This window comes from Balaenoptera musculus, chromosome 10, assembly GCF_009873245.2.
Source record: "Balaenoptera musculus isolate JJ_BM4_2016_0621 chromosome 10, mBalMus1.pri.v3, whole genome shotgun sequence".
NCBI lineage: Eukaryota > Metazoa > Chordata > Mammalia > Artiodactyla > Balaenopteridae > Balaenoptera > Balaenoptera musculus.
The window spans coordinates 100,495,564-100,507,904 of NC_045794.1; the positions used below are offsets into that span (position 1 = coordinate 100,495,564).

Here is a 12,341-nt window from a genome sequence, read left to right on the forward strand (position 1 = left end):
GCTTAAACCACAGACATTTACTGTCTCACAGCCTGGCGGACAGAAGTCTGAGATCAAGGTCTCAATGGGGCTGGTTCCTCCTGAGGCGTCTCTCCTGGCCTGGGGATGCCAGCTTCTCCCTATGTCCTCTCATGGTCTCCCCTCTCTGTGTGTCTGTGTCCTAATCTCTTATCCTATAAGGACACCAGGCAGATTGCACTAGGGCCACCCTAACCTTAATTACCTCTTTAATGATCATTTAACCTTAATTACCTCTTTAAAGACCCAATCTCCAAATAAGTCACGTTTGGAAGTCCTGGGGTTAGAACTTCAACATAGAATTGTGGGAGGCGGGGATACAATTCAACCCAAAACGGGGAGCCCTGTTTGTAAATCAAAGGCTTACAAAGTGAGGCATCAACCAGCTGACCCCTCAGCGGACAGAAGGAGGAACCGAGGTCAGCGACTCAGTGGCCTCTGGGCCCTACTTGTGAGCTTGGATTTTAGTCACAACTGGATTTGTTGCTGACTTCTACTCACCAATGTCTTGACTGAGTTTTGGAGGTATCTTGAATCCCCAGTGGGCTCCAGACTCTAGAGAAACTACCTTCCTGGCTATGCAGCAGGCATTCGTGTTATGATCTACATTTTTTTTTTTTTTTTGAGAGTTATGTTTTATTTGGTGGACTTTCTGAGGACTTCAAGCCTGGGACACAGCATCTCAGATAATGCTGAGAAAACTGTTCCAAAGAGGCAAGGGGGGAGCCAGGATATATAGGAGTTTTTGCAACAAAAGCCCAGGTAGTCGGAACATCAAGATTACGGTTCATGATCTACATTTTGGGCAGGGGTAAATTTCAAACGCGCATTCAGAGATTTCCTGAAATGTAAGTCATATCACCTGAATGGCCGAGAGGGAAGGTCTTCTCTCTTGGGGGCAGATATAGGTGCAAGTCCAGGTTCCCCCTGACCCCCGACATGTTTCCAGTGGGGCCCACTCACTTCATCACGTGGGACCCAAGGGAACTCTGGCTGGATAGTGCGAGTTTCCATACGACAGGGTCCTCAAGACGCGTTATTCAACTCCCAGGACGCTGACTGCCAGCGATTGGCCTTTTGCTTCCCCGAGGCCCAGGGAGGCCAGTGGACTTGTCCCTGAACTCACGGGCAGGGGCTGCGTCTGTGTCCAAGGCCTCTTAGTGAGTTAGCTGCTGGGCTGCTGGGCTCTGACCGCACCCCGGTCCTGTTTCCCCAGGTGCTGCCTGCTGCCCCTCCAGCCTGCCCTGCACCCTTTTCCTCTTTGTCACTTAATGTCGGGGTCTGAACCCCATACCATCTGCAGAGGTCAGAGGCCAAGCCTGGGGTCTTGGGCTCAAAGTCAGATGCAGCTCATCTAAGAACACAACTGGGCTTTAATTCCAGGGGCAGCACTGGGTGCCACCACAGGGGGTGCTCAGGAGAACAAGAACCGCCCCCCCCCCACCCCCGCCCCAGCCCTCCATGCTCTCCTCGCCCAGTGGATGCGGACGGCACACGACAGATGACTCTGAGCCCCAAGTCAGAGCCGCGGTGCTAGGATGAGCGGGGCCGTGTGCAGTGGGGAGTGACAAGCAGCGCAGCGATGCTGATAGCAGGGATTTTCTAACAAGTTCAGGGGTATCGTTTTTAATGAAGACAGAGAAGGGAGAGAGCAGGTCGGAAATCCAATCTGCTTTAAGAGGGTCCTCTTAGGGCTTCCCTGGTGGCGCAGTGGTTGGGAGTCTGCCTGCCAATGCAGGGGACACGGGTTCGAGCCCTGGTCTGGGAAGATCCCACATGCCGCGGAGCAACTAGGCCCGTGAGCCACAGCTACTGAGCCTGCGCGTCTGGAGCCTGTGCTCCGCAACAAGAGAGGCCGCGATAGTGAGAGGCCCGCGCACCGCGATGAAGAGTGGCCCCCACTTGCCGCAACTGGAGAAGGCCCTCGCACGGAACCGGGGACCCAACACAGCCATAAATATAAAAATAAATAAAAAAAAAAAAAAGAAGAGGGTCCTCTTACTAGTAATAGTTAAAAGATACAAGAAACAGAGACCACTGGCCACTTGGTAACTCAGTAGTTCTGGTAGCATTTTTCTTCTTTTGAAGTGGTATTCTGCCGGGATCTCCAGTTTTAAGTTCTCATTCATTCGTCAAATCTTTATTGATCCTAAGTGCTGTTCTAAGCTCAGGATGAGGAGAATGGGATCACGCAGGTGGGCGAGCCCCAGGCCGAGCCTCCAGGGTAGAGTTGAGGAAGGACGGCACTGAGGGTTCTGTGGGGCCTGAGAAGCCCGGGGTTGGTGCCAGTGGCAGACGAGGGGATTGGCAAGGACCGCAGAGGGGCCGGCCCCTCTCTGCACACATGGACTCCAGCTGGGCACGTTCGGCCTCTGCCTGAGCCTCTAACACATGGCACGTTTGGGGGCGATCGGGAGACGGCAGCTGGCGTTCCCTCAACTCATGCATTGCCCTGCATTCTGGCCTTGACCAAGGGCCAATATGCCTTAGGACCCAAATAGAAATTTGCCTCAAACCTTGGGTTGAATTAAGCCCACGAGTCTCTCGGAGGAATTTGGATACACACGGAGCCAAAACCCAAAGCAGATCCTCAGATGCTGTTTTTCAGTCTACCCGTCACTCTCTGAACCCCTTCGTTTATTTATTTCACAAATCCTATTGAGGGCATTCTGGACAAGATGGAGATAAATCAGTGAACAAAATAGGCAAAATCTCTTCTACGGAGGATACAAATGACGACAACATGGTAAAGTCTATGGTTTGTAAGAAGGCACGAGGTGTCGTGGGAAAGGAAAACCCAGGGACAGGAGGCAGGGTCTCCTGATCAGGGCAGGTTTACAATTTTACATAGAGCTGTCTGGGGATGCCTCGCTGAGAACAGGCGTCTGAGCCAGGACCTGAAGGAGGCGAGCAAGGCAGCCAGGTGAATGCTTGTCCAAGTTGAAGGGCAGCAAGGGGAGAGCAGCTCTCTGGACGCCTAGCACCAGCCCAGCCCCACCAGGGTAGAGCTTAGTAACTGTTGCCCCAGAAGCCCCCTGGGTGTGGGAGGCTGAGCTTCCCCACCAGGCCATCCCTCTCCCCGTCCCTGAAGCCTCTGTACAGGCCTGGCACACAGTAGGGCCACAGCCACATTTTTTTTTTAATTGCAGTAAAATATACATAACACAAATTGTACCATCGTAACCATGTTTAGGTGTACAGTTCAGTATATTCACATCACTCTATCACCATCACCACCATCCATCTCCAGAACTTTTTCATCTTCCTAGTGAAACTCGTACCCATGAAACAAAACCTCCTTGTTACCCCCCCTTCCCCAGCCCACCCCTTCTATTTTCCGTCTTTATGAATTTGACTCCGCTGGGTTCCTCATAAAAGGGGAGTCACAGTATTCATCCTTTTGTGTCTGGCTTATTTCACTTAGCTTACTGTCCTCAAGGTTTATCCGTGTTGTAACACGTGTCAAGGTTTCCTTCCTTGTTAAGGCCGAATCCAACTCCATCATATGTACAGACCGCATTTAGCTCATCTATTCCTTGATGGACACTTGGGTTGCTCCCATCTTTCGGCGATTATGAATCATGCTGCTGGGAATGTGGGTGTGCAAGTATCTGTGTGAGTCACTGCTTTCGATTCTTTTGGGTTTATGCGCGGAAGTGGGATGGCTGGATCCTATGGTCACTCTATGTAAAATGTTTGGAGGACCTGCCATACTGCACCATTTTACCTTCCCACCCACAGTGCATGAGGGGTCCCGTCTTTCCGCACCACTTGTTTTCTGTTCAGCCGATAAATACCTTTGAGTGAATGGATCAATGGATGCATAGCTGCTTGCTCTCCCTGATAATGCCGTGAAATGCCTGTCATTTGCAAATCCACTGAGAGCATGAGTGGATGTGTGGTAGCAGAGTACAGGCATATCTCACTTTATTGTGCTTTGAAGGTTGCGTGTTTTGTTTTTTTTTTTTTACAAATTGAGGGTTGGTGGCAACTCCGCGTTGTCAGATGATGGTTAGCATTTTTTAGCAAGGAAGGTTTTTTTTTTATGAAGGTATGTATTGCCTTTTTAGACATAATGCTATTGTACACTTACTGGACTACAGTACAGTGTGAACATAATTTTTATATGCACCAAGAAACCAAAAAATTCATGTGACTAACTTTATTGTGGTTGCCTGGAACCAAACCTGCAGTATCTCGGAGGTCTATCTGTGCAGACAAATCCATCCCACGGAGCCCAGCGGGGCCCCTCCCTCTCCGGACCGGTGCAGGTCTGGCGGCTCCTCCTGCCCTTGTTGGCTCTGGCCAAAGCCAAGGTTATTTGGGGTCTGGTGGGAGCCACAGCTGTGATCACACACCTCCTGCTCCCTCACCACCTGGAGCTGTGTCTGAGGGACCAAGCCTGGGAGGTGATGGTCCTTCTGTCGACATAAGCTTTTGTGCACGTGTGTCCTCGGGTTTCCGAGGACCTTCCTCCCGGAGCCCCCAGCGGGGCTGGGAGACGTGGATGCCACGGCCCGGTGTCACCGTTGCCACCATCCCTCACTCCTGGCCTTGGGCAGGCTACTCCACCTCTCTGGAGCTGTTTCCTCTGATTCCGGAAACTGGAGATGAGTGTTGGGAAGAATTCAACTTGATAAAGGATCAGAAGATCTGGCCCAGAGTCAGCAGTCAGCTGTTTTTGTTTTTTAAAATAGGTGGGAACTTTCTGTGGCTGAGGCTTAGAGGTCAGAGAGGTGAACTGGGGCTCTGGCCACACAACTGGGTCTCTTGACTCCACTCCCAGACACCACCCTGCATCCAGTCTTTCTAATTCAACACTGTTGAGCACCTTCCGTATGTAGGCATTGTGTGTGTGTCTGTGGATGAGTGGAGGGGATGGGGAAGGGGGGGCACCCAAAGATGACAGAGCTCCCATCCCCGAGGGGCTACTGCTTCCAGGCCCTGAGTACCGCCTGGTGGGCCCCCCACCCCACAGAGCCCTTGGGCCAGCCTGCCCCCTCTGCCCACAGGATGGTCCAGGAGCAGTGCTGCCACAGCCAGCTAGAGGAGCTGCACTGTGCCACGGGCATCAACCTGGCCAACGAGCAGGACAGCTGCGCCGTGCCGCATGGTGACAACGCCAGCCTCGAGGCCATGTTCGTGAAGGTGAGGACCTGGGCCCCTCCCAGCTCAGCAGCCACTTCTTCAGCAGGAGGCCTGGGGCGCTCTCCTCCCTGCACCTCCCTGAGGAAAGACCTCAGACGCCTTTCCTTATGAGCAGCGCATTGTGCTCAACTCAGGGTGGGGAGGAGGGACACTCAAGTCTCCCCACCTCCTCCAGTTTATTCAGTAAACCCTGGACAACACCCCGGGCCCTGTCCAACACCGGGGAAGCAGGGATGGAGTGACCCAGCCTTGCCCTGAAGACTGCCAGTCCCGGGGCTTCAAACAGGAATGCAGAGGTCAGAGCAGGGGTTATCTGGGCTCAGGGCCTTCTGAACCCTCTTCTCAATTCAGATAGGCATTCCCCACCCCACTCCGGAGGCCCTCCAGCTTCCCTCCTCTCCCGAACTAGTCAGAGCTCAGAATGGGCCCCCACCAACGCCTCTGATAACACATGACCTCCGTAACTGCCCTAGAAGAGGAAACTGAGGTTCAGAGAGGCCCACACTCCAAAGTGGCCTCTCAGCAGGGGTCCTTTCAGGACCAGCAAGGGAGGGATCTGGTGAGGCAGGGCTGGGAATGTGGTCCGTCTGGCCCAGAGGGAACCCTGCCCAAAGGTTGGCTATGAATGAATGACGTAATCCAGCCTGGGACTCCAAGTCCAGGCCAGGTCACTCAGGACCTCTGTCACTGTGGAAGGCCTGCATCTTTGCACGGATGTGGAAAGGTTACTGAGAGCGTTCCCAGGTCTGAAGACTGTAAATACACTAGGCTGTCCCTCTCTTGCCACCTACTGAGGGAGAAAAACTGCCCGACCAGAAGGAGCTCAAGTTTGGAAAGTTAATTAACCTGGTCATCTGGGTTTCTGTTGGAGGTGCCAGGTGACAAAAATGAATTCCCTGGGAGAAAGATGCCCCCGTTCCCAGTTAGGAAGGCCATGAAGTAACTTCAAGGAGCAAGCATTGGAATGAAGTCTGGATCCCGAGGGGGGGTGTGTGGGTTCCCTTCTGGGGATTCTCTTTCCATGCAGGTCGGAATGTGGAGGGAGATTCCACGTAGAGGAGCTGGGGGTCCAGAGCCCCTCTGCCCACCCTCAGCCTCTGTGGGCTTTCCTGGGAGGAGGCTTCTGGTGTGAGAGAGCTGGGGCGGGGGGCGAGGGTGGGGTGGTCTGGTCAAGGGGGCCTGGGAGCCAGGACCTCATGTGTTCAGTGACTGCCTCCCAGGAAGGGTTGGGGCTCTGCAGACGCTGTCTGCCCCGCAGACACTTCCGCCAGTGTCCCCCGACTTGAGAGAAAGGCATGGAACTTTCTAAGGGGAGTGGAAACAGATCGCTTTGGCAGATGCGTGGTCTGTGTTTCCGGGAAGGGGGGCTCATGACCTAAAGGTGGAGGAGGTAACTGAGGTTCCTGCTCTTTCCGGCAGCAGAGGCTGGGGACCCGTCAACCTCTACGAAACTCAGGCAAAGCCACCCCTCCTCTGCTCCTGCCGTGGACCTTTTGGAAAGCTCTATGCTTTTCTTAGCATGATAAGGACTGAAATGGGGCTTTTCATGTGCCAGGGTGAATGTTGTCCCTGGGATTCAGCTGTGGCTTTTGGACTCCCTGGGGTCCAGGGGACAGGCAGCAACTCTGTTCCTCACTTGATGACCAGGCTTGAGGTTCCCTTCCTGCTGCTTGAACCACCCTCACTCGGTGCGGGAGGAGGCAAGGTGCATATTCATCCTTCCAGGCGTGGTAGAGAAATCTCAGACCACGCAGAAGTCATGGACCCTTAGGGAGCTCTTATGTGAGCCCCAGAAGGCCCTCTCCTAACCCCCTCTTCCTGGAGGCGGAAGCTGGGCCGGCAGGGATATTGGGGGGCAGTCGGGTATCATGGAGCACATGCTGAGATAAGGCCATTTAAGCTTCCTTTCAAAATTAGGACCTGCGAGATTTGGGGGCAGCAGGCTTCGGGCTCGGCTTGCTTTGCTGTTTCCTGCCAACATGTAGAAGATGCGGCCCAAGTCAGGCACATGTCATCACCGTCCAGGGAGCATTAGCACGGGGGGCTGAGGGGTCCGTGGGGATCCGCTGTGTCCTGTGTCTGGCTTCCCCAACGGGAGTCTCCTCCTGTGTTTGCAGAGGTGCTGCCATTGCTGCCTGCTGGGAAGGGCGGCCCAGGCCCAGGGCCAGAGCTGCGAGTACAGCCTCATGGTCGGCTACCAGTGTGGGCTGGTCTTCCGGGCATGCTGCGTCAAGGGCCAGGAGACAGCAGACTTTGCCCCGGGGGATGTTGGGGACCTTCAAGAAGCAGGTAATTCCCCCATTTCTTCCCTCTTGGGCAGTGCAATTAGTTAAGGTCACCCAGAGAAACAGAACCAATAGGACCTGGAGAGAGAGAGAGACATTTTAAGAAATTGGTTCACACAGTTGTGAGGGCTGCCAGATCTGAAATCTGCAGGGTGGGCCCACAGGCCAGGGACCCAGGGGAGAGCTGATGTTGCAGCTCGAGTCCAAAGGCCGTCTGCTAGCAGGGTTCCTTCTTACTTGGGGGAGGTCAGTCTTTCTCTTAAGGCCTTCACCTGATTGGACGAGGCCCACCCACATGATGGAGGGCAATCTGCTTTACTCAAAGTCTGCTGATTTCAATGTCAATCCCATCTAAAAAATACCGTCACAGCCATATCCAGACTAGTGCCGGACCAAATATCTGGGTACCGTGGCCCAACCAAGTTGACACATAAAATTGACCATCACAGGCGGTGTGGGCACGCACATTTACCATTGCCTTAACTCAGCACAGACTGGTTCTAGTTGACAGAGCAGTTTCACATTTGTCACCATCCTGGAGTGAAACTGAGGGCTTGGGATCTGGGATCTGACAAATCTGTGTTCATGTCCCTGTCCTGACATGTATTTGGGGGGCAAACTGGTGTATCCAGGCCTCAGTTCCCTCATCTGTGAAAAGGGGATAATTAGAGTCCTACTTCCTCAGGTTGCTGGGACTAAATGGGAGAAGGGGTATAAAGTGTTTGCCATCACAGTTTGTCCCGTCTCTCCAACCGCCTTGGGCAGCGTGGGTGGCTGGCCGTGCTCTTGTTTCACAGATGAGGACCTGGCACTCAAGATCACGTGGCCAGGGGACTTCCCTGGTGGTCCAATGGTTAAGACTTCACCTTCCAATGCAGGGGGTGCATGTTCGATCCCTGGTCAGGGAGCTAAGATCCCACATGCCTCGGGGCCAAAAAACCAAAACATAAAACAGAAGCAATAGTGTAACAAATTCGATGGAGACTTTAAGAATGGTCCACATCAAAAAAAAAAAATCTTTAAAAAAAAAATCACAATTATTAAAAAAAAAAAAAAACGATCACATGGCTGACGTACAGAGGAGGGAGAGCGCTGGCCTTCCGACGCCTGGCCAGTGCCATCTCTCCATCTGGAGCTGAGGCAGGGAGCACCACTCGTTAATAGCAGGGGCGACACTCATTCATAGCAGGCTGTGAGCATTCAAACACTAGATATTTATTCAGCAAAGGGGCGAATGACCCCAAGAGTAGCCTCAAGAGGGTTCCCAGCTGTGTGTCCACCAGTTCAGTCTCCACCCTCCATTTGTCTGAAGCCACACAAATCCTGAAACCTTGGGGCTTCATGATTCAGTTACATGGTTCAGGAAACTTCTTGGTTGTCTAATCATCTCTTCCACTTATGCAATGGTTTCCTGTGCCATAATGGAAAGAGCCCTGGAAAATTTCAAGCATCTGCTCTGCCCCAAGCTTGCTGCGTGACTGGGACCTTTGCCTTCTCACTCTGAGCTCCGTCTGCCCTCTGTTAAAAATGGGAAAGGGGCAGGAAGGGGCTCGGAAGGACGAGCTCACAGACCAGTGGTGCCTAAGTCAGGCCATCCATTCATGTGGCTTTAGGGGCCTCGGTCAAACGACCAGTCTTTCATTCTTTGTTTTGATTTCTCAAGTCCAGGGCCCCATGGCCGCCGTGGGGCTGATTGCAGATATTTTAGTCATAAAGGGGGATTGGAACCACGTTCTGGCTCCTTCCTTGACTTTTGAAATCATGGATGACATTTTCACTTTAAACAAACTCAAATTCTTCATACTGGTGGAGAATTTCTCCTGTGTCTCCAGAGAGGACTTTTGTTGATTTATGTCTTGTTTCATTAATGATCTCTGAGCTTTTCTGTTGCTCCAGATGTCTTATTTCTCCCTTGTCTTTTATCTGCTTCGTTTCTTGCCTCAGACTTTCCTCAGTGTCTCTATAAGGACTTCCCTGTGTTTCCTCCTCACCCAGACACAGACCTGCCTTCCTCTCTTCTACTGACATTTATTGTGGGCCTACTGTGTGCTACCGTAGGGGGCCCACAGACCAGTGCTGGCCTGCAACAAAATAAGTACAGAAATTGGGAGTAAGCTTTTAGAAACTTCTATAAGCATTTGATAGAGTAACATGTCTGTTTAAATATAAAATTGGGACTTAATGTCTGTTTTCTTATCTTAGTTTTTCTAATAATCTGTATTATAAATGATCAAAGTATTGGTCTAAGATGGGGGAAAGAACCCTGTTCCTTTGGGACGAACCGTGCTAGGGCGTATCTTGGTTATGTCCATTCTACAGATTGGGAGACTGAGGCTGTGGAAGCTTGGTTCAAGATTCCTTTTCTAGCATTCTTTGCCAGGCTTGCTGGCTCCTGAAAAATGCTGTGGAAATCTTGATGACCTCATCACCTGAGTGATAAATAGTTTCTCATGAGTCCTCCTGGCCTTGTTACCATGAGTCCTTCGGAGGATGGGGTCTGGACACCCTGGCCTGTGCCTGGCACATGGCAGGGACTTGGGCTTTGCTGGGGTGGAATGCACCAAGTGAATGAAGAAGAGTCCCCAAATTAAACACTCTTTTTTTTTCTTTTTTTCTCTCTTTTTAAAAAATTGAAGTATAGTTGATTTACAATGTTGTGTTAATTTCTGCTGCATAGAAAAGTGATTCAGTTATACATATATATATAAATATATATATATTTATATATATATATATATATATATATATATATATACACACACACACATTTATATACACACACACACATTCTTTTTCATATTCTTTTCCATTATGGTTTATCCCAGGATATTGAATATAGTTCCCTGTGCTCTACAGTAGGACCCTGTTGTTTATTCATTCTCTATATAATACCTTACATCTGCTAACCCCAAACTCCCACTCCATCCCTCCCCCACCCCCCTCCGCCTTGGCAACCACAAGTCTGTTCTCTATGTCCGAGAGTCTGTGTCTGTTTCATAGATAGGTTCATTTGTGCCATATTTTAAATTTCACATATAAGTGATATCATATGGTATTTGTCTTTCTCTTTCTGACTTACTTCACTTAGTATGATCATCTCTAGTTGCACCCACATTAAACATTCTGAGCAAAGGTGCTCCCAGCCTCCTAACCTAGAGATGACTCACACCCTAAGGGTCTCTGACTTAGTTCCTCCCTAGCTGAAAAGTTCTTTGAATTATTTAGGAACCCTTACCATATCTTAATAACCCCTAAAACATAACGCCTTATGCATAGTTAGTGTCTATAAGTTATGTTATGCTGAAACGTACAGCAGAATTACTAATATGTGTCTTTCTACTGATGTCTGCTTTTCCAGTGTGTGCGTATGATGCGCTCACTGTAGGCATTTTAGAAGACACGGGAAGGTAGAAGGAAGAGGAAATCAACACGGAGATTAGTGTGGTTTCCATTAGGTCACGTTTCCTTCCAGTCTTTTTTCTGTCCGTCTTGGCTTCTCTTGTGTAGGTGTGGCTGTGCTGGGGATACCTTTGATTTATGCTTTCCCACCCAGCGTTGTAATGTAATGGCTGTTGGATTGTGATTGAATTGTGATCATTGTCATTCCATCTTGCGGAAGGTCCTCATCAGCTGAGCACTTGGTTTTTCAAGTGTTCTAGGAATTCTTGGGTCTACCCACCCAGGTTAAAAGGACTAATCCATTTCTTCTATGCCAGAATTGCCAATGGAATACAACCCTTTAAAATGAGGGCCCAGGTCTCCCACTGGGTCCCTCTATCCTATTGCCCTGTTGAATCTTAATTATTGAGAGGAGGGGCCTTGTCCGTGCTGAGTGCTTGACCCTCAGAGCAGATACTCAGATACCTTTGTTGAATGAATTGAGTGAGTGACTGTTGATGCCCGGCACTACATTGAGCTTGGCAGGCAAAGTGTATAAAATAAGTGAATTCATTTCCTGGGGCTGCTGTAATAAAGCACCACAGACTGGGGAGCTTAAACCACAGAAATGTGTTGTCTCACAGTCTGGAGGCCAGAAGTCCGAGACCAAGGTGTCAGCAGGGCCGGCTGCTTCTGAGGCCTCTGGGGGCATCTGCTCCAGGCTTCTCTCGCAGCTTCTGGGAGCATCAGGTATGCCTTGGCTTGTAGATGGCTGTCTTCTCCCTGTTTCTTCACACTGCTTTTCCTCTGCATATCTGTCACTGAGTCCCAATTTCCCCTTTTTGTAAGGACACTCATCATTGGATTAGGGCCCACGCTAATGACCTCATCTTAACTTGATTGTCTGCAATGACCCTTCTCCAAACTAAGGTCACATTTCCAGGTACTGGGGGTTAGGACTGCAACATCTTCTGGGGTTTTGGCGGGGGGGGACACAATTCAACCTGTAACCATAAGCTTTTACCAGGTGCATTGTTTTCAGTTTGGAAGACGTGACTTAGTTTATAGTAGGGGCGTGACTGCATTTGCAGAAATATTTGAGTAATGTGGACAATGTAACCACACTCAGCATTAAGTTGATGACTACAGACAGACCCTTGTGCCAGTGCTGTTTCTGTTATAATAGATCTTTTAGAGATTTAGCTACATTTATAAGTGTGACTCTGTTTTTAAAAAGGATAAAATGAATACTGAGCTTTTTATAAGATGTACCAACAGGCATTACTGCCTGATATTTACAAGAAGAGAAGATGCTCCGTGTCGCCTCTGCGTGAACGTGGGCACTGCGTGTGGACAAACCTGTGTTTGCCTCTCCCCCCTCAGCTAAGGTCTCTGAGATCGAGGAGGGACAAGAGGACCCCTACCTGAATGACCGTTGCCGAGGTGAGACTGGCCCTCCCCAGGGCTAGCTGGTGGTTAATGAAGCCCGAGGGAAAGTCAGTGCTAATCTCG

General features: G+C 50.5%; 1 protein-coding gene across 1 annotated transcript in view; it reads left to right on the forward strand.

Annotated features, from left to right (window-relative positions):
- The window catches only part of FBLN1 (fibulin 1), an 80,788-nt gene that overhangs the window by 16,612 nt on the left and 51,835 nt on the right, over positions 1-12,341 (forward strand). Inside the window, exons 3-5 of the mRNA XM_036866988.1 lie at positions 5,031-5,166; positions 7,284-7,455; positions 12,213-12,272. Coding sequence (XP_036722883.1) covers positions 5,031-5,166; positions 7,284-7,455; positions 12,213-12,272 — 368 coding nt within the window. The remainder of the gene's footprint in view (positions 1-5,030; positions 5,167-7,283; positions 7,456-12,212; positions 12,273-12,341) is intronic.